This window comes from Triticum aestivum, chromosome 3A (assembly GCF_018294505.1).
Source record: "Triticum aestivum cultivar Chinese Spring chromosome 3A, IWGSC CS RefSeq v2.1, whole genome shotgun sequence".
Taxonomy (NCBI): Eukaryota; Viridiplantae; Streptophyta; class Magnoliopsida; order Poales; family Poaceae; genus Triticum; species Triticum aestivum.
Genome location: NC_057800.1, coordinates 455949835 through 455971491, shown reverse-complemented (window position 1 = coordinate 455971491; position 21657 = coordinate 455949835). Strand labels below are relative to the sequence as shown.

General features: G+C 44.3%; 1 protein-coding gene across 1 annotated transcript; it reads right to left on the bottom strand.

Annotated features, from left to right (window-relative positions):
* Window positions 1-4344: 4344 nt before the first annotated feature.
* On the bottom strand, window positions 4345-14138 carry LOC123061633 (long chain acyl-CoA synthetase 4). Its single transcript, XM_044484812.1, has 19 exons — window positions 13875-14138; window positions 12941-13004; window positions 12758-12847; window positions 12486-12542; window positions 12275-12323; window positions 11830-11906; window positions 11269-11308; window positions 11088-11182; window positions 10497-10664; window positions 10301-10411; window positions 10131-10218; window positions 8984-9050; window positions 8564-8639; window positions 8352-8469; window positions 7703-7948; window positions 7166-7305; window positions 6731-6913; window positions 6513-6632; window positions 4345-4810 (listed from the first exon to the last, which is right to left on the bottom strand). Exons 1-19 carry the CDS (start codon window positions 14024-14026, stop codon window positions 4775-4777), a joined length of 1977 nt encoding a protein of 658 aa, XP_044340747.1. The 5' UTR covers window positions 14027-14138; the 3' UTR covers window positions 4345-4774.
* Window positions 14139-21657: the final 7519 nt, after the last annotated feature.

The following is a 21657-nucleotide window of genomic DNA, read 5'->3' as shown; positions in this document are numbered from 1 at the left end:
ACTCGACCTTTCGGTCTCAGTGTTCCGAGGCCATATCTGCATATGCTAGGCTCGTCAAGTTTAACCCAAGTATTCTGCGTGTGCAAAACTGGCTTGCACCCGTTGTATGTGATTGTAGAGCTTATCACACCCGATCATCACGTGGTGTCTCGGCACGACGAATTGTAGCAATGGTGCATACTCAGGGAGAACACTTATACCTTGAAATTTAGTGAGAGATCATCTTATAATGCTACCGTCGAACTAAGCAAAATAAGATGCATAAAGGATAAACATCACATGTAAATAAGTGATATGATATGGCCATCATCATCTTGTGCCTTCGATCTCCATCTCCAAAGCACCGTCATGGTCACCATCGTCACTGGCTTGACACCTTGATCTCCATTGAAGTATCGTTGTCGTCTTGCCAACTATTGCTTCTACGACTATCGCTACCGCTTAGTGATAAAGTAAAGCAATTACATGGCGATTGCATTTCATACAATAAAGCGACAACCATATGGCTCATGCCAGTTGCCGATAATTGTGTTACAAAACATGATCATCTCATACAATAAAATTTAGCATCATGTCTTGACCATATCACATCACAACATGCCCTGCAAAAACAAGTTAGACGTCCTCTACTTTGTTGTTTGCAAGTTTTACATGGCTGCTACGGGCTGAGTAAGAACCGTTCTTACCTACGCATCAAAAACCACAACGCAGTATAGTGATTGCTTTTTGATCTTTAGAAAGAACTCTGTTCATTGAATCCGATTCAACTAAAGTTGGAGAAACAGACACCCACTAGCCACCTATGTGCGAAGCACGTCGGTAGAACTAGTCTCGCGTAAGTGTACGCGTAATGTCGGTCTAGGCCGCTTCATCCAACAATGCTGCCGAATCAAGAATGAACTAGTGACGGCAAGCAATATGTATATACCGACGCTCACAACTCCTTTGCGCTCTACTCGTGCATATAACATCTACGCATAAACCTGGCTCGGATGCCACTGTTGGGGAACGCAGTAATTTCAAAAAAAATCCTACGCACACGCAAGATCATGGTGATGCATAGCAATGAGAGGGGAGAGTGTTGTCCACGTACCCTCGTAGACCGTAAGCGGAAGCGTTATGACAACACGGTTGATGTAGTTGTACGTCTTCACGATCGATCGATCCTAGCACCGAAGGTATGGCACCTCCCCGATCTGCACACGTTCGGCTGGTGACGTCCCACGAACTCACGATCCAGTAGAGCTTCGAGGGAGAGCTTCGTCAGCACGACGGTGTGATGACGGTGATGATGATGATGCCGAAATAGGGCTTCGCCTAAGCACTGCTACGTTATGACCGAGGTGGATTATGGTGGAGGGGGGCACCGCACACGGCTGAAAACAATCAACTTGTGTGTTCTAGGGTGCCCCTGCCCCCGTATATAAAGGAGCAAGGGGGAGGCCGGCCGGCCTTGGGGCGTGCCAAGGAGAGGGGAATTCCTCCTCCTAGTAGGAGTAGGACTCCCCTTTTCCTATTCCAACTAGGAAGGGGGATGGGGGAAGGAAGGAGAGGGAGAGAGGGAGGAAAGAGCCCCCCCCCCTTTCCAATTCGGACTCCCAAGGGGGGGGCGGCCAGCCCTAGGACCTCTCCTATCTCTCCCACAAGGCCCATGTTGGCCCATTAGTTTCCCCGGGGGTTCCGATAACCCTCCTGGCACTCTGATAAATATCCGGTGACCCCCGGAACTCACCCGGTGTCCGAATATAGTCGTCCAATATATCAATCTTTATGTCTCGACCATTTTGAGACTCCTTGTCATGTCCGTGATCACATCCGGGACTCCGAACTATCTTAAGTACATCAAAACACATAAACTCGTAATACCGATCGTCACTGAATGTTAAGCGTGCGGACCCTACGGGTTCGAGAACTATGTAGACATGACCGAGACATGTCTCCGGTCAATAACCAATAGTGGAACCTGGATGCTCATATTGGTTCCTACATATTCTATGAAGATCTTTATTGGTCAAACCGCATAACAACATATGTTGTTTCCTTTGTCATCAGTATGTTACTTGCCCGAGATTCGATCGTCGGTATCTAAATACCTAGTTCAATCTCGTTACCGGCAAGTTTGTTTACTCGTTCCGTAATGCATCATCCCGCAACTAACTTATTAGTCACATTTCTTGCAAGGCTTATAGTGATGTGCATTACCGAGAGGGCCCAGAGATACCCCTCCGATAATCGGAGTGACGAATCCTAATCCCGATCTATCCAACTCAACAAACACCATTGGAGACACCTGTAGAGCACCTTTATAATCACCCAGTTATGTTGTGACATTTGGTAGCACACAAAGTGTTCCTCCGGTATTCGGGAGTTGCATGATCTCATAGTCATAGGAACATGTATAAGTTATGGAGAAAGCAATAGCAACAAACTAAATGATCATCGTGCTAAGCTAACGGATGGGTCAAGTCAATCACATCATTCTCTAATGATGTGATCCCGTTAATCAAATGACAACTCATGTCTATGATTAGGAAACATAACCATCATTGATTCAACAAGCTAGTTAAGTAGAGGCAAACTAGTGACACTCTGTTTGTCTATGTATTCACACATGTACTAAGTTTCCGATTAATACAATTCTAGCATGAATAATAAACATTTATCATGATATAAGGAAATATAAATAACAACTTTATTATTTCCTCTAGGGCATGTTTCCTTCACCGCGAGCGGCCAAGGGGGCGAACCCCAGCCGCTACTCCTAGTCTACCACCGACGTGCGCCGCCGATCCGGTCGGCGCAGGCGGCGGCGGGATCCGCTTCTCCTCACATAATGTCAGGCGTTGCGGGATGACGACTTCAGCGACGGCGTCTTGCGGATCCATGGCACAGCGGCACGGCGGATCTTGGCGACGCAGGTGGATCAATTGGGCGTGGCGTGCCGGTCGGCTGGACGTGGCTAGAAAATGAAGGTGAGGTTGGGCGTGGCCGGTGGCGGCGGCAGCGTCATCCAGCACGGATTCGGTCTTGGCGGTGGCGATGGCAACGGCTAACCCGGATCTGACCATGATGGTGGTGGCGTCCCCTCTGCCAAGGATGACGGGCCAGGTGGTGGGTCCTTGTGGCGGCACCGGTGGCGGCGGATCTTGGGATCCCGTGTCCGGGCTTGTCACAGGACACGCGTGGCGGCCGGAGTTTCCTGTGGCGTCGATGATGCTTAATGCAGGATCGCGGCGGTGATTGTCGTTCTATGGGCGATGACAGCGGCTGGCGCGATGGTGGGTGCTCCCTGTAGCGCCCGGAATCGGGGCGGCGACGCCTCTTCATCAACGGCGGTGGACTCCGGGGTCGTGTGGGCGACTCGGAGTCCGAATCTCGAGATGGTGACGGCCTTCTAAGGCTGGTGGCGGTATGAGATGTCCCCTCCATCAACAGACCGGGTTCGATGCGGCTCGGCGGGTGACACATGAGCCTCTCTCGGAGTTGTCGGGCGGTGCCTGTCGTCGGTAGGTGAAGCCACCGGTGGATGTGCTACCAGCGGATACTACGCACGACGTCTTATACAGAGACGTAGGACGGTGGTCCAGCGGAGGTGTCAGGTTTAGCCTGTTGTTGTTGGATCGAAGGTGGTGCGACAGTTGCGGGAGGCAGGCAGTATGGGACGTCTTTGTCTTCCTTCCTCCAGAGGTATCCAGCTATCGAGGGGTTGGTAGACAGATAAAGGCGGATGATACATACAGCTTCAACGAAGAGCTTATGCACTCCGGTGGAAACACAAGATTTTTGATCGGGCTATAACGTCGCGCGCCTGCGTCGCGTCCTTCCTGAAGGTGGTGGATTGAAACTTTGCTTCGGGGATGAGAATCCGAAGTTCAACCTTGTGATGGACTAATCTAGGAGTTGTGTGTTTTTGTTTATGTTGTGTCTTATATCATAGGGTTAGTGGTTATCTGGGGGAGTTACTGTCGCGAGGTATATGGCCTCAGAGTTTATTTTTTTTACTTTTTTTCATTTTGATAGTGTTCGGCAACTGAATTTTGCTCTATTAATAATATATTGCTGCATGCATCGTCCTAATGCCGAGACCGAGGGTTATCCTCCTTTCCAAAAAAATGTTCGACAGAAAACCATTAGTTCTATCCCTCAGAAAAAGAAAATCATTAATTCTAAGCTATGTTCAGTGAGTTCCATCGTGATGCGCGTGTTCCTTGACAATGAAGCAAGTCCATGATGATGACACCTATCTAATATTGAACCAAAAACTAACTTCTACTCTTCTAGGATGAACTTTTTACTTTGTTTTAGCATCAGATAAGTTCCAATGATACTACTCAGATGTAGGAATAGAAAGAAAAAAACAATAAGTATTCACGAAGGTTTATATCAACAAAATGGATTCCTCAGGCTCAGACGAAAAAAAATAGTATTACAGTATTTGAAGAAAGACGCAAGGGAAGACGAAAAAGGGCGACCCAAGCATCACAAGTATCTTAAGATTGGAATTGGGGCATGTTTCTTGGCTGCTAATCGGTCGTTGGTAAAAATGGCAGTTCCAGAGCTCAAACAACTGGAAACGGTGTCTACCATTATGCGTGCCACTACATTGCCCATTTGCCACACATTAAAAACAGAACAAATTCTGAAAGAACATTACACCACTCATCGATCCAAGCTAGGGGCATATACACAATAATATAGCGTAGCACTATTGAGTTTGGTACTTCTGTCAGCTCCTTGGGTGTCGGGAATCCCATTTTACGTGTTCTAGACGAGCTCATTTAGCACTTTTGTACATGTTGTCAATTGCGCCCTGCAAATAAATGAAGTAAGGTTAGCGCTGCTCGCTGTCCTGTTTGTACAAGGCATCAGAATACCAGAAGGAGCAAAACAATGCTGTCATGCCGATGAAATAGTAAGTTCAGAAATATCCACTGCATTGGTTTTCTCATGGTTTTTTAAAAAGGTCACCCAGTTCCTAAGATGATGAATTAGGGCCAGTTCTTTTGCAGCTTCTGGCAGCTTATTGTCAAAATAAGCCAGAAGCTGAAAAGAACTCGTTTTGGGCTGGTGGGCTCAGCTTATTTTCACAGCCACTTCCTTCACGATGGAAAAAAGCTGGTGGGAGGGCAGCTTCCCGGAGCTTCCCGCAGCGATCACTTAAGAAACGAAGGGGTACATCTCCTTGCCCTCCCAGCTGCAAGAATTTACGGAGCAAATGCCACCGCCAGCAAACCGGACGACCAGCCCCGAAGAAAAAGAACAAAAAAAGGCAGCGCTCGACTCCCGCATCCCGTCCCGTGATAGAAGAGGAGAGCTAGGGTTTCCCCCCCGCCGCCGCCGCCGCTGACGCCGCGTACCTCGCCGCCGCCGACATGGATGCCGGCGGTGCTGGGTAGCCGCGCTCCTCCCCCGCCTCCCTCTGCTCGGCTCCATCCCGGCCACTCCACTATTGCAATCGATCCACCGCTGCACGCCACTCGAGCCATCGTCACCGTCCTTCCCCGTCCCTTCGCCGCCGCCAGCATGGACGGAGGTTAGCCCAGAAGCACCGCACCTCCTCTGGCGCCCTCGCTGTTCGCCTTCGATACGCCAGGGCGCGGACACCAACGACCTCCGAGGCGGCGGCGCAGGTGGCCTGAGCCCGAGCAGGAGCTGCGACTCGTCCCGCTGCTGGCCGTCAAGCCCGCATCGGCCGGCCGCTGAGTGAGCTCCCGTGTTGGCGATTTCGCCCACAAGGTGTTCGGGCTACTGCCTACAAGACCTTTTTTGTCTCACAATCAAATTGTACATTGAGATTTGACTTTCTGCATATCAAATTGAGATGTCAAATTGAATGATCCATTTTCTGTATCATATTGCTGACTATTTGTGAATAATTTTATCTACTGGAAAATGAGTAGATGTCTATTTGCTGTTAATATGAGGCTGTTTGTTGTCTATTTTTTCCAGTAGAGTACTACAAGCATTGCATTCAGGAAGTGCATTGCTCATGTGCACCTAGTTTTTGGTCATGTCCAAGTTTCTACTTCCTGTAAAAAAAGGATGAATGTTGCTACTGAATGCATTCAGAAATTTGTATGCAAGCACTAGCATTTTGATTGTTGTTTTGTTTGGCCCTGCTAGCATTTTTTGCAAATGCAAGAGAGTATGAAAGAAGTTGTCCAAGTTGCTGCTACAATGTACAGAAAATGCAGTTAAATGTCATACAATTACATTTTAGGGGTATTGTAGACTTTTCAACAGAGAACTCGGAACATAAGCTCAGACAAAAGAACTGGATGGCTTATTCTCATGGGCTTATTTCCACGGCAGCTTCTGTGAGGCTTATTCCCATCGCAGCTTATGCATAAGCTGCACCTCAAAAGAACTGGCCCTTAAAGGGACAAGAAACAAATTGCACAAGGTCCTCCATGCATGTAAACGATGCATGCTTCTTTTATTTTTATGTTTCGAGGTGGATGTAGATGACATATGCTGAACATGGCTCACAACAATAATTGGATGAACAATACCTGGTAGTACTTGAGCAACTGCGGCCGCTTCCTTTTATATGTTGGAGTGATCAGGTCACGCTCCATGTCAAACGGCACTGGGTCAAGGTGCACAGCTCTTATGAATTCAAAACCTTTGAGCTGCACAAAGATGAGTAGAAAGTTAGGCTGTGCACTGGAGTAAGCCATGAATATCATCAGAAAGAAGAGCAAAACAAAAAAGCAATTAACAATATCACCTTCTTCTCTTTTCCTGTTTTTGAAAGTTCCCCCAAAATATATTCTTTTGCTTTTGGATTCTCACACAGTGCCTCAAAATCACCACTGGTTCCATTTCCCTCAGCCCAGCTCTCAAGGGCTTCCTTGTTAGGATTGACTACGGCAACAAGGAATGACTCGAAACTATTTCCATATACCCATATCTGGCAAATGTTGGAAAAATTGAAGAAAATATTTCAGATATTACAATAGAACGCAACAATAAGTACAACGAAGCATGAATAAACTATTTTGACCGGTTATATCATACTCCCTCCGTCCCAAAATAAGTGTCTCAAGCTTAGTACAACTTTGTACTAAAGTTAGTATAAAGTTGAGACACTTATTTTGGGACGGAGGGAGAACAATGGTGCAGAAAAAGAACTTATAAATCCTGGAAATTGAACTCTATATACCGAGTCTATAGCAGAAACAACACCGTAAATGTTCTCCAAATTTTCAACTGCTACATATTCTCCTTGTGAAAGCTTGAAGATATTCTTCTTCCGATCAATGATCTTCATACTTCCATCAGGTTGCCACTCGCCAATGTCCCCTGTAAGCAGAAAAGGAAAAAAATATTTTGAATCTCCACTTCGGATGAGGCACAATATAGAATAGTTTGTGCAGTATAATGACTACATCAACTAGAGCCGGGAGTGAATTTCTCATTAGAACTTTTTCTATTAAACAATGTGATCTCCGTAATACTGTTACCCAGGCTAAGGTGAGAAAGGACATGCAAACTAGATCCAGATTAACTGGGGTGAACTCTTATCCTCCATATGTTCCCTTCCACGTGGACCGATAATGCCACACATTCAGAGGCCTAGAATACTAGTAGAATATTACGGCCTAGAATATTTGGAAAATGTTTACGTTCCATTCTTTACTTTTGCAGCGACCACATAGTGGAAACAGATGACAACTTAAACACTGAAAGCAAGATGTACCTGTATGGAACCATCCATCAACCAAAACTTCCTCTGTAAGGTCTTCACGCCTGTAGTACCCTGAGAATAATGTTTCTCCCTTGATGCAGATTTCTCCACGAGGTGTGCTTGCAAGTGCATCATAATTCATGTCAGGGACAGATTCTAGGCGGGCATCAATATTTGGAACTGGAGGACCAACAGTCCCTATCATGGACATCTGATTTGGTAGCGAGACAAATGATCCAGCACAAGTTTCCGTGAGACCTAACATAGAAGAAGATCAAGGAGCAAGCCGGAAGTGATAGTTAGGTTGGCGAAGAAAGGCGAACAAAAAACATCAGCTTATGCAGATGAAGGATTGACCTAATTTAGGTAAAAGAACATACACAACTCTCTTTTTATGTTGTCAACCAGTTTAAGAATAGTGCACTAAAGAACATACAGTTCTGTTCAATGAGTAAGCATTTCTTATTGATAACATAGATCTCAAAAGCTAACAACGTGGTTATACCTGTCATCTTTAACAGAAAACAGCTGATCTAATCCATACAAGTAAAATAATAAAGTTTACTGACCAAATGAAATAGAGCAGAAACATCAGGCGATCATGCAACTTGAACGATCATAACAGTAAAAAAAAATCGTATCCCAAGAGTAAAAGATGTACCATATCCTTGTAAAACATGTGCGCATGTCACCACTCTCAGGTATTCTTCCACATGAGTGGCAAGTGGGGCAGCTCCGGATAAAATTACACGGACATTTCCTCCAAGACCTTCTTTCACCTTAATCGCAATAAACACAATTTCTAGAATATGAAGGCAGCAAGTTGGGAAAACCATACAAAATGAAGAAGCAGTGACTGCCATGCTGAAATACCTTACTGAAAACTACTTTGTCACATATTGCAGCAGCTTCATTGTGCTTAGCTCCCCTCATCATTCTAAACTGCTTGCTGCAAAACAAAATGTCTACATCATACTTGGATTTGTGACAGGTGAGGTCCTTTAATGATGCAATGAGAATCTAGCTAGCCTAGGGCCAGGGCTAGGAGGGCTGTATCCTGGATCCAGCCCAAAGTTATAGAGTAAGTAAGCAGGTTTTGGCCCAAAAATCTGGATCCCAAGAGACCAGCAGCTCCTAGCCCAGGATACCACTCCTCTTGGCCCAATCCTGTGTCCACCACTGGCTACGGACACTTAATAATTGAAGAACTTAACATGGAGTCACTGGCAGTGCAAGCAAGTATTCCACACTTCCACCCAAAAAAGATAACTGCTCTGAGGTTAGCAAACTTACAATTTGTAAGCAAGATTGAACATTGTACTCTTTATGAAACCACCAGCTGAGATTTTAGCTTGAAGCCCTGAAAGAAGTGTAAAGCAAAGGGATGAACCGTATGTAAAAATTTGCACTCAGAATCGGCTCCAAGTTCTTTTGAACTTCGAACAGTAGAAGCAGATTGTGACTACGGATAGCCCAAGAACTGTACATCAAGTTAATGCATGGACATGCATCAACAGCGAAAAAGAACCACAGAAGGGAGGGTACATCCTGGACAGGTTCTTGGGCTTTTGCTGGTGATGTTCTCCTGGAACTGCCAGGTTTGGTGCATCCTGGACAGTTCAAGACATGAGGTGCCTCGTGCAATCTCACCGACGGAAGCTTGTGTTTTTGTTAGAAACAAGACACAGGAAAGATGTGGTAGAGGGGTTGCATTGGAGGTTGGGTCTTAAACAGATAATCACTTTTACTGAGCAGGGGAAAGGGGGTGTTTTTTAGCTCTGTTTGGGGATGAGGGTGTCTCAGTTGAGTTAATAAATCTAGGCAGTTGCTTTTGTTAATCTATTCATTCATGATATGCCAAACGAAATAAAATGGAGATGCACGTTTGTTTATGGTGAATCGCAAAACCATTTATGTTATCATATGTGGGATCTCCTCTGCTGCATCAGGACCTTGGTTCCTTGGCTGATGGTGGGAGATTCCAATGAAATTATGCTAAAATTATGTTTACTGAAATTATGCTAAGATATGTTTGCTGAAATGAAAATTTTCATGTAAGTTAATTGAGAGTATCTGATAATTACCAATGGAGCATATTTAAAGTGATAAAGGATTACAATACATGTGTATAAGTGGTATATGACTATATGAGGAGTGAGAGAACATACTCCCATGTGCACAGCACCACTTTACATATGTCTATTTAGAAGTGCGCTGACTGCAAGGGTTACGACAAAAACATATAGTTATGTTTCTTATACAACTATAATGGTCTGAACGTGTATTTCATTACCCCGCACAAGAATAAGCAGTGCGGGTCTCCCTCTTATTCCTCCAATTAGTGTAGGAATTATAGTCTCTCAGCAGGGAACGTGGAAGCTCTTTGTAACCTTATTTTAATATTAGATAGAAATGTTAGGCGACTCAAGCAGACCCTTACCAGAAAATATCCGATCAAGAACACGTGGCACAGCACATAAGATAGTTGGTTTCAGTGTACCAATATCCTCAACTAGTAACTTAACATCCTGCACCATATTTTAAATAGTCAATACAGGTGCAAAAGCACAACCATGAGAAGGATTCAGGTGAACACATAATGATGCTTACCCCACGCCAAAATCCAATAGATGCACCATGGAACATAAACAGCTCTTCCACAACTCGGTCAAAGATATGAGCAAGAGGAAGGTAAGACATATAAACGTCTGTTTCCTCCAGCTGAGATTATCACATAGAAAAAGAAATTAAATATTAATTGGTCGTGAGGTAAGATTACATGGCATAATGGCTGCTCGCGTCTTACCCGCTCGTTTACAGAGTTAAGAAGCCGGTCCACACCTGCAATGAGACAGATAATGCTCGCATTGGAGATCAGTACACCTTTGGGGTCACCAGTAGTTCCACTAGTGTACATTATAGTACATGTGTCTGTCCTTTGATTCACTGGAAGATCAAATTCTTGGTCACCTGCCTGCAGATAAGATGCCACAAGGAAAGTGCATAGTTAATAACTGTGTCGATAAGATCATCACAGTAAAATGTTTTACATCATTTGGAAAACTAGAATATTTACATGTTTGATGTATTGTGAGTGCAAATGTATTATGTGATCTAGCACAGGTAGCAAAAATGATCTAAGGAAATCTAATCACAGATGGTAACAACAAATGAACAAATAACTCGACAAGTTTGCAGCCAATAACCATTAGATTCCTTATTTCTGATGTTCCACGAATGAGATTACGTTAAATGTTTGCTCATCCAGTCATTCACTAAAGCGAGGATACAGTTAGACATAATACTGAAGTGCGGAACACAACATCATGATGAAATATTCATATTTAAGAAACAATATTCAGAAGAATCCACATGCAAAGCTGACCACCTATCTTACCAAAGATATGAACTCATCCCATGAGTATATTGAGAGCCCATACTTGGAAACTTCTTCCTTTTGTTCTTGTGTCACTTTACCAAAACTCACAATGGCTACAAACAAAATAATATATTTGCTTTATAGGTGGAAACCTTTTGGTATTAGATGATGAGATCTATCTAGGATAAGTGAAACTCACTTTTCAAGAACTCGGTTGACTTGGGAAATGTCTTCAAGAGCTGTCAAATTGAGATAAAAGAGAGATATTAATAACAGAAAACCCATTAACATGGTTGCATCACAACTGTGATAATTTTGGCGTGTTGAACATAAATGGACAAAATCATAAGGTAATTGCTCAACAGTAGAGAGCTGTGTCAACAGATGGAATGTTTTCTATTAATACGAACTAAGGCTTCTATTAATCCAAACAGCTTATGGAACTGCACAGAGCATAACTGACAACAAGAAACTTTTGAAACCTTTGTTTGGTTGGCCCCAAACCAGCCAGGATCTCAGCCAAAAAAAACTGGGCTTGTCTGGGATTGGGCTACCCAAAAGGGGCTTTAGGGATATAAAAGAGAGTTGATGTACTGCTTTGTAGTGTTTCCACTTTCCTAAGTTACCGACCGAATAGGGGTCATTGGGTCAACATGCATCATCCCCCAGGCAAAGGCATGAATACCAAATACTGAAAAGAGAAGTTTATGGGACATCGCAAGCATACAATTCTACATATGAGATGATGAAGGAAACAAACCTCCGCAACTTTCTTCTCCTCTGCAAAGGCAATCTCAACTTCTGCATGGCACAGAATAAACTCTATCGCACCAGCCCCTACAGAAAGAGCATCGTCAATAAGCAGGTTCAACTGTATCATCAGTACTGTTTCTTTTATCGTTTGTAATGTGGGGAAAAGGATCCATACTTAAGAATGTTCAATTGCATAGTGCTCTGCTCAGATATTAGATTACTTGTTTGCCACATGTTTCAAGGATGTGGTGGGGCTTTTCATTCTTTTTTTGAGATGTGATTTTAGCTTGATCATGATTTCAGAAATCTTAAATAGTGCAAAGCATATGAATATCGAGATGCGCTTCTCAATGAAGTGTATAATTCACTGATGCGCAACAAACAAAAAAACTGAAAGAGGGACATACTGCAAGCCCATCAATGTCATAAAATGGAGATGTCAGGATATATACCAAGAGTGTCATATAATGGAACACAGTAGACTCCATGGGCATTGCAAGCCTGCAAGGGATAGAGATTGCAAGTGAATTAAGTTCGTAAGAGATACATGGCAAACATAGTGCTCTTGATGGTTAAGGAAAACTCCAGAAGTCCAACAAGATGAAAATAGTTACTTGTTGCAAGAATGAATTAAATGCTGCATGCAGTAGAACAAGATTTTACCTCCATCGTGATAATCCATTCAGGGCTATTAGCACCATATATACCGCAACGACTGCCCTGCAAAATTATCCAGCTTAAAAAAATTAGTCATCATGAAATAACCTTAATCATGAAACATCAAAGTGACTCCCCCGAGCTAATGAAAAGTTCACATAATGTTTAATTTCATGTGGTCACTCAAGATGAGAAAACATAGCACCTAACTGAAAAATGTTTTAAGTAAATTAGCATTAGAGTGAATAGTAGCAAATATATAAGAAACGAGAGCAAACCTTAGTGAGTCCACAGCTCCTAATAGAGTTACCGATTTTATTTGCAATGTCAAACACCTCCTTATATGTCCTCCAAACGTATGCACCAGCCTAGTTGTTTATAGCACACAAATCATACCTTAGCAAGAATTCTGCTGCTTTTATATTTTCAGGGGATATAAGTTGTAATCGGCCAAATGGTACCTTCCCATCAACAGTCTCACGGTGACCAAGCATTCTGTTGTTTGGGTACTTCTCCACTGCCATTCTGTGTATGAGCACACATCATTGAAACTCAAAACTAAATAAGCTCACTAGGACAAAAGGTCGCCAAAATTAAGAGTTTTAGTAGCAAGTCAAAATGCAACGAACCAACTTGCTCGGTAAATTTCCTTGTTTAACTAACCAGAAACAAACCAGACACTGCTGACCAATCTGACATCAGCGTTCCCACCCACACAAGACTATGGAGAAACTGAATTCAATTTGATGACAGGTTTGCATGGATCAGCGATTTGATGCTGATTAACAGCTTTAGAGGGTCATGAACGAGCGGGAAATAGTACTGCTGAGTTCGAACTAGTAATCTGAACTTCATTCCTCTGCTTTAAAGAAAATTATCACTCCATAGAAACAGCGTACTACTACTGATACGGAATTTAAAGGCATTTAAAGAGTGAGTCTATACAACTGCCCAACCAACAGAGCAACTAATAAACAAGATTTCGGAGCCGAAATGCAAAGAGGAAATTCAGATAAATGCAGAGTACTAGGGCTATTTGTCGAGGGCGTGGGGAACAGATCCCGAGGGCTAGCACACGCAAGCATACCGACATAAATGCCATAAAGAATAGGGTTCATGCGGGTAGTTAGTTGGACGGGAGGCAAAGGAGAATCAGGCATAGTATCAAACCCCAGTATCCGTGCAGTACTAGCAAGGACAGCGACAAATCAAACAACAAATAAATACTCAATAGAAGAAAACATCCTCCGCGTCCCACCCACTGCGCGTGAAGTGAACAGAACCGCCGGATTCAATCCTTTGACCAACGCCATCGAAAAGAGAAATAATCCAGGAGCCATCAGTGGAGCAGAGGATGAAGCAGCCAGGGGCCCCGGAGGAGCAAGGAGAGCTCACCGGAAGATGTCGTAGCAGCTGTCCAGGCCGTCGACGGGCGCCGGGAAGCCGTCGCGGGCGAAGGCGCTCCGGTAGGTGGGCCCCACCGAGGGCCGGCCGTCGGCGGCCGGGCGGCCCTCCTCGACCTTCACCACGTGCTGCATCTCCGCCATCCCTCTCCCTCCTGCTTGCTCCGGTACCCTTGCTGCGCTTCGAAATGGACCGAAGTAGAAAGAGGCGTGGAGACGGGGGGCCTAAATAGCAATACTCCTTGACAGAAATGAGAAGTTGGTGGGTGGGTGCAGCGGGGAGAGGTGGGGCCACCTGGCATGGACAGTGGGAGGTTGGGCCGCCCAGCGGCTGTGGGGCCTGCGTGGGCCGCTGGTTGGTGGGGCAGCTGACCGGTGCGACCTTCCTTGTCGAGACTCAGGTGGTCGCTCATCCAGACGTATCTACAGGGACATGGCATTTTTGCGGACCGGGATTATTGGTGGCATCAGCTCTCCAGTTTTCTTCATCTCTGGGCACCGGGCCTTCAATGGCACTGAAAGCCCCAAAAAGGGATACTGCATATTGTCGCGATCTTATTGAATTTTAATTAAGTGTCGATGGGGTTGACATGATTTTGATTTAAACCGCTATGCATTCATTACGGTGGCTGTGTGACCCTGTCAGGTATTATTATTACTGGAACTAACTCGTTTAAAAACGTGGATTTCATGTGCAACATGTGGATGGTTATTGTCCTTGACGATGAACAGTGTAATAAAGACTAAAAAATATTACGCAAAAATTATACTGAGGCTGAGACAATTAATATAGATGCGGTGAAAAAAATATACCATGTCGTAAGGGTTTCTAGATTCTCGGTTAATCCAGACATGTTTGACAAAAAAACTTGGAAGATAATATGGAAAGTGCTTGCACGCATGGCCCCACAAATATTTTGAAAAATGTTATTTCACTTTTTTTAGGTCAAAGCAAAGCTTTATAGATTAACCGTTCTTAGGCATATCACCCAAGACACAAACAACCACATTAGGCGGTACAGTAGTGTTTCACTCCATACAGTTATTAGGAAGACACATCCGACTTATTTTGGCTAACTCATGCGCTGCCGAATTTTGCAAACCGCCTGCATGCACTTATACTAAACTTGGAGAGCCACATCTTTAGCTGATATTTGAGGTCTTCTATGGTTGCTGCATACAGTGAGGAATCTGCTACCCGGATATTCATAGCATCTGCCAGCAACTCTGAGTCCGTCTCAAAGCCTACTCAGATGGCTCCAAGTTCAGGCGCCATGGTCACTGCAGCTGCCAACGCATTAACCTCAGCACCAAATGCATTGTTAGTATGCTCCATGCTACCAGCTCGGGCCACAAGTACATGCCCAGTATTATCCCGAGCAATCACACTCTATCCGTCGACCGAGCTGCCAGTGACGAACGCTCCATCTAAATTGAATTTGATCGTATGTATGTCAGGCGGCTCCCATGACTCGAGCGACAACTTCTTCTTTGTCGGCGTGTAAACATCCTCATACTCTAGTACATTGCACCGGATACGCCTAACCAACTCCGTTGCTTGCACAGGCAGTTCCCCTTCGCGCACTTTGTTTCTTTGGTTCCACCATTGCTACCAGAAGGTTATAATTAGGACTCTCTTCTTCTCGTCTAGCTCCCACAGCAAATCAAACATTGCATGCACACCTTTGATGCGTTCGAGCTGGCTACGTTCATATTCCAAACCCAGCTGTCTCCATATCTCCTTCACTCATTTGCATTTAAAAAAAGGTGTCCTCCATCCTCTTCTCCTCTGCCACATAGAAAGCAACTTGATTTCTCCAGTGGAATGCCCCTTCTTTCTAAGTTCACACACAGGGCCAAAGATTCATGCCTGATGCGCCAATAAATATTTGCAGTTTTGGCGGGCACGACAGCTTCCAGATACGTTTCCAAGACTGGTCTTCAGTTCTATTCAGCTGTCCGGCACCCGAAGAACTTGAGCCTGGTGCTCCATTACGAGCTTGCTTGCCGAGCTCCACTTGGAGTTTATAGGCACTCTTCACAGAATGGTTGCCCTTGCAATCAAAGTGCCACGCTATAAAGTCATGCACTCCCTCATGCAGCGATATTTGCAGAATATGACGAGCATGTTCCTCGCAGAACGTATCCCTGACGAGACGCTCATCCCAGTTTTCTGTGATTGGGCAAATCAGTTCTGCAACATGAGTTAGTAGACTGGTTCCCTTTGGTGTGATGATCCGCCTTGACCATGGCCTGGGTATCCATGGATCTAACCAAATATTCACCCTTGTGCCGTCGCCAATTCTCCACATGTATCCTTGCTTCACAATCTCCAGCCCATGTAATATGCCGCGCCATGAGTAGGAGATGCCCTCATGGTCTGTGGCTTCAAGGACACTCATATGCATTGTTGGAAATATTAGCACTTTTCTGACTAATCTAATTCACGAGTATACAGTAAACATGGCAAATACGATATCTATCTCATAATGATATCTAAGCATGTGAGCACGTACAATACAAAGAACCGAAACATCTATGAACAATATATATATGGCCAACACATGAACAATATATATATGGCCAACACATGAACAAGCAAATAGGGAATGAACAAGTCATACCCTCCAGTTGGCCAGGCCAACGCCGCGGCGGCAACGGCCTCGGCATCGGCCGAGGCCTTTTTCTTGGCGGCTTCGTCATCAGCTATGGAGTCGATGCAGGGGAAGTAGTGGAAGCAGAGGCGATCGGCGACGGGGACGGATCGGGAGAAGTCGCGTCGAGACGCTCCCCAAAAACCTTATTGACGTTCTCCCAAGCAGGATCTTGAATGACAGGGTTCCGGAGGCACCTGCTCTCCCGACCAACCGTGCACGCGGTTGTCGGGATGGGATCGCCGGAAGCAGCACAGAGAGAGGAACAATGGATGGCGGCTAGGGTTGTGCGGAAAGGATTGAGTGAACTGAGTTATGATTCACTCCATTGGCCAGAGCCTTCTTATATAGGCCGTCGAGTAGATGGGTCTGGGCTCAGGCCCACGACTGAGTCCGCGAACAGCCCACGGTCCAACGGCTCGGACAATGGCACTTCCGCAGGCGACTCGTTAGTTAATCCAAGATTAATTAACCATTCCTGATCGACACAAATAAGCTTTGGCTCGGCTCATCCCCGCAACCCACAGCGCGCGCTGATACGTTCCGTCGTATCTATATTTTTTTGTTGTTGCATGCTAATATTCTACAACTTTCATATACTTTTGGTAACATTTTATATTATTTTTAGGACTAACATATTGATCCAGTGCCCAGTGCCAGTTCCTATTTGTTGCATGTTTTTTGTATTGCAGAATATCCATATCAAACGAAGTCCAAATGCAATAAAATTTTATGAAGAATTATTTTGGAATATATGTGATTTTTGGGAGGTGGAATCAACGCAAACGGAGGCCCGCATCCTTCACAAGGCACCAGGGCGCAGGGACTCCCCAGGCGCGTCGTGGTGGGTGGTGAGCACCTTGAAGGTCGGTTGCTGCCCTTCTTTCGCCACAAGAAAGATAATATCCGGAAAAAATCGTGTTAAAATCCCAGCGCAATCGGAGTTACGGATCTTCGAAAATTTAAGAAATGGTTTTTGGTCAAAAAACGAGAACGCAAAATAGAAGAGAACAGAGAGAGGTCCAATCTAGGAGGGGCTCCTGCCCCTCCACCGTCATGGTGGCCATGGACCAGAGGGGAACTCTCCTCCCATCCAGGGGGAGGCCAAGGAAGAAGAAGAAAGAGGGGGGCTCTCTCCCCCTTTCTCCCGGTGGCGCCGAAACGCCGCCGGGTCAATCATCATGTGACGACGATCTATTCCAACAACTTCGTCATCTTCACCAACAACTCCATCACCGTAATTTCCATTCCGGAAAATTTCGGGCATTCAATATGTCCTATTTTTAGCAAAGGCCGCGATGAAATTTTTTCATGGATTTCGCCATGACTTTTTCTAAAAAGTTGGACATATCGAGTGCCTAGACATTTCAGCATGACTTTCGATAAATGTAATCTTGATCGATGCTTAGGGTTTACTTTCAGTCTGATGGGGATATCACCGACGGTCAAAATATCAGTGAGGGAGTGTCCACCATATATACACCAACATTGTTAGTACTAGTGTAGATCGATGTTCTTGAGGAAAGGATCCCGGTTGTTGTCGTGGGGGTCGCTTCTCCTTCTTGTCCTTGTGCTAGACCTTGGTAATGCACTAGGGGAAGGAGGAGTAGCGACCATCAGCGATGGTCGAAATATCAATGTCCACCATATACACCACCATATACATCACCAGAGATGAGAGTTGATCAAGAGAGACTCGACAGACCGACGGTGAACCCATGTTGAATAGTGATCTGTGTGTTGACTTTTTGGTATTTGCCACTGATTTTTAATCTTTGAATTATGAACACAACAAATGGATGACGAAGATAGGATCCTCGAGTGTGATGACTGTACCGACGACAGGTGTGCGTGCGAAAATCCTCACTTGGAAAATGATAGGTGCTTCTCCCTCACGCTTAAGGAGGCCTTTCAATATTTTGTGGTATATAACCTCAGCAACACATATTTCTTCTTAATTAAGCATGCTTAAGATTTTTTGCTTTAACGTGTAATTTCTATGTTGTTTTTATAATTCGACTAGTGCATCCCCTACTATGCAAGAAGTTATGTCCTAGAGAAGCTCTCTTTCAATGACATAGAAAAGGTGGATACGAAGATAGCTTACCTTCAGACGAAACATGATTTCATTCTTTAGGCTAAGATCTACAATGAAGTAGGTCACACACATTTTGGTTGTGCAAATTGGAGAGAATTATGCAAGGCTTATGGATTTGAGGAGGGTATGAGAATAACCTTCAATACTAGCATTCCTCAATATGATGCAGTCACTGGTCCTGAACGTGATAAAGACATTTGGGTGGATCTGGACATGATTCTAAAATTTATTAAATAGTCTATATTGCTTATTTAAAAATAGTTGTTATTTACCCCTACTTAACTTGTTTAATTGTAATTGACAACTTATTTTCTATCGTCAAGAAATACATGGAAGATAGTAGACGAGACCTATTACACTGCTGGCTTAGAGCTAACCTGGGAGGAGAAGAATTCTCTTGTCTCCTTTGTTGATGATGTTTTGTCTTTTAAGAGCATTTATGGAGCTGGCCTAAATTCTACAGGATATGTGCCACTAGTCCACAGGTTGAGCCTTGCTAACATTTGTAGAAATATCATGGTAAGATTTTTACCATTGTGTTACTGGTCCATCTTTTTCATACATTCTTCTTAAGTAAACTAAATTGCTAACTATGTTACTATTATGTTCTTCAACAGAAGCTCCCAAATGTTGTTGTGCCTCTACTGATGGATGTCGAAGGTGAGACGATAATTGTTTCCCCTTTGAGGACCAGTTTCAAATATACATACTCGACTGAAAATCAACCAAATGGATGCCTCAAAATCGAAGAATGGAAGCAAATAGTGAATGAGCGTAGACCATAAGTTGGAGATCGGTGGATCTCTGTGCTCCATCATGGAGGTGGAGGGTTTTTTCTATTTTATTGTATTTTCCTAGGAGAGAGGAGTAGGTCCTAGTACTTGTCATGTGCTCGAAAGTTATTTACCTAGGATGATAAAAATTAGCTAGTGATTAACTTATGATGATGTTGAGACAGTACTATATCATTATGATGATGATCAGTTGTTATATCACTACGATGGTGATGAGACATTGTTATATCATTATAATGATGAGACATTGTTATATCACTATGACAATGATGAGACATTGTTGTATCGATGATATATGTATATATTGGACTATATAAAAATATCTACAATTGTTGTATAAGTACTGTATAAATACGCAGAAAGAAAATACACGGAGTTAGTAGTGGCGCAGGGTTCAACCACGCGCTGCGTCTAGTTATAGTAGCGCGGGTCAAACCCCACATTGCTGCTAACGTAACTAGTAGTAGTGTAAGGCGTGACCCATGCTACTACTAACCAGTTAGCTGTAGTGCGGCAACCGCGCAACTGCTAGGCTTTTACCCGTGTCACTACTAAGCTTATCCCTAGTAGTGTCTTTTCCAAGCGAAGAAAAACACAAGAACCCTAATAGTGTCGCCGTTGGAAGAGTTTTTGGTCCCCTCGCCTCCAAATGACATCTTGGCACCAAGAGGTGGGGGACCTCAGATCTTCAAGAAATGTATATTCTTCGTTAGAGTTAATTGTTGAAACCACCACATTTGTGACTAGGGTAACGGATTATCACCGCTTTTGCCGAAAACACAAAAAACCACCAACTCTGGGGCAAGTGAGTAACAAATCACACTGATTTGAAACTGAGCCGTGTATAATAGAAAAACTGACAGGTGTGGCCTGTCTATCCAGGCTGATGAGGCAAAGACTAGCCCTAGTAAATGTTTTTTTTGAGATGGAACCATATTTATTCCATTAACCAAAGAGCTCAGCAAGATCGCTGGCAATCAAGTTGTGCACGAAATCAGGAGCTCCATACGGCCGTACGGCTGGGGAAGGGAGTCCCAAGCCTGCACTGAACATCGTAAGAGCGTCTGCAACTTTATTACAAGCCCGTGGGCAAAAAGAAATGCGAAAGAAATTGAAATTTAAACATGCAAACACTTAATCTCTCTGAAGAGAATTCCGTTCACTCCCATATCATGATCAGTGGTGCTTAGAGCTTGCACAAGCGTTGACGCATCAGTTTCCACATGGACCTCTGATAATCCCCACGACTGGGCAGCCTGTAGGCTTTGAAAGCATGCCATCGCTTCCGCATTCAAAGGGTCTTGTACATGTTGCATGAATCTCGCTCCCGCACCTACTGCTTGACCTTGTGCATCTCTGATAATGAAGCCCCAGCCACCAGTACCCTGTTCTCGAGACATACTTCCATCAATATTAATTTTAAGGGCGTTCTCACCTGGCAACTTCCACCTAGTTTCTGACACGCTTTGGACCTCCTTCTTATCCCCAAATAGCTTGTAATCTTGCACCCAGGCTCGTACTCTCTTCATGACAGAACTGCTATTTCTCATTGGCTCTCTTGCGTTCTTCTTATTTCCTACATCCCACCACACCCACAATATAGTAATACATTCAAGTTTTTTCTCTTCTGGTAGAGCTAGTATTTTACTAACCAAATCCTTTGGCCCTTTATTGTGCAGTAGCTCTACTCTAGTCTGCTCCAGTTGTAGTTTTCTCCACAGCGGCTTGACAAAATTACATTTCAAGAAAATATGTGCCCCATCCTCATCCTGCCTCGAACATACTGGGCAAACTGTGTCCACCCCCATCCCCCGATGATCAATACTAAGCTTATGCGGGAGACTGTTGTGAGCAAGCCGCCATAGGAAGTGCTTCAGTTTTGGCGGACATTTGCTTGCCCATATATCACCCCACCTAAACCTCGTCGAGCCTCCACTCGCCTCTCCTTCCTGTCTACATGCTACTTTGTTTTTAATATCACGTAGCATGTGCTATGCCATTTTAATTGAGAACTTTCCGTGCAAATCAAAATGCCATGCCCAGAAATCTTCAAAATCTTCATAGAGTGGTAAGGCAAGAATTGCTCTAGCATCCTGGGGCCAGAAGATTTCATTTACTAGATTTTCATCCCAACCACCTGTCATTGGATTGATCAGTTCTGAAACCTTCTGGAGCACAACCTGTCCCCTTGGTGTAACCACCTTTCTACAGTCATCCTGGGGTAGCCAA

Bases quoted from the DNA above. Each gene is read 5' to 3' on its own strand.
- LOC123061633 (XM_044484812.1), bottom strand. From the start codon at position 14,026: ATGGCGGAGATGCAGCACGTGGTGAAGGTCGAGGAGGGCCGCCCGGCC. The intron at 11,309-11,829 runs GTTTGTTTCCTT...TCAATTTGACAG, and splicing joins AGGAGAAGAAAGTTGCGGAG to CTCTTGAAGACATTTCCCAA. The intron at 8,640-8,983 runs GTAAGTTTGCTA...TTTGTTTTGCAG, and splicing joins TTCAATCTTGCTTACAAATT to CAAGCAGTTTAGAATGATGA.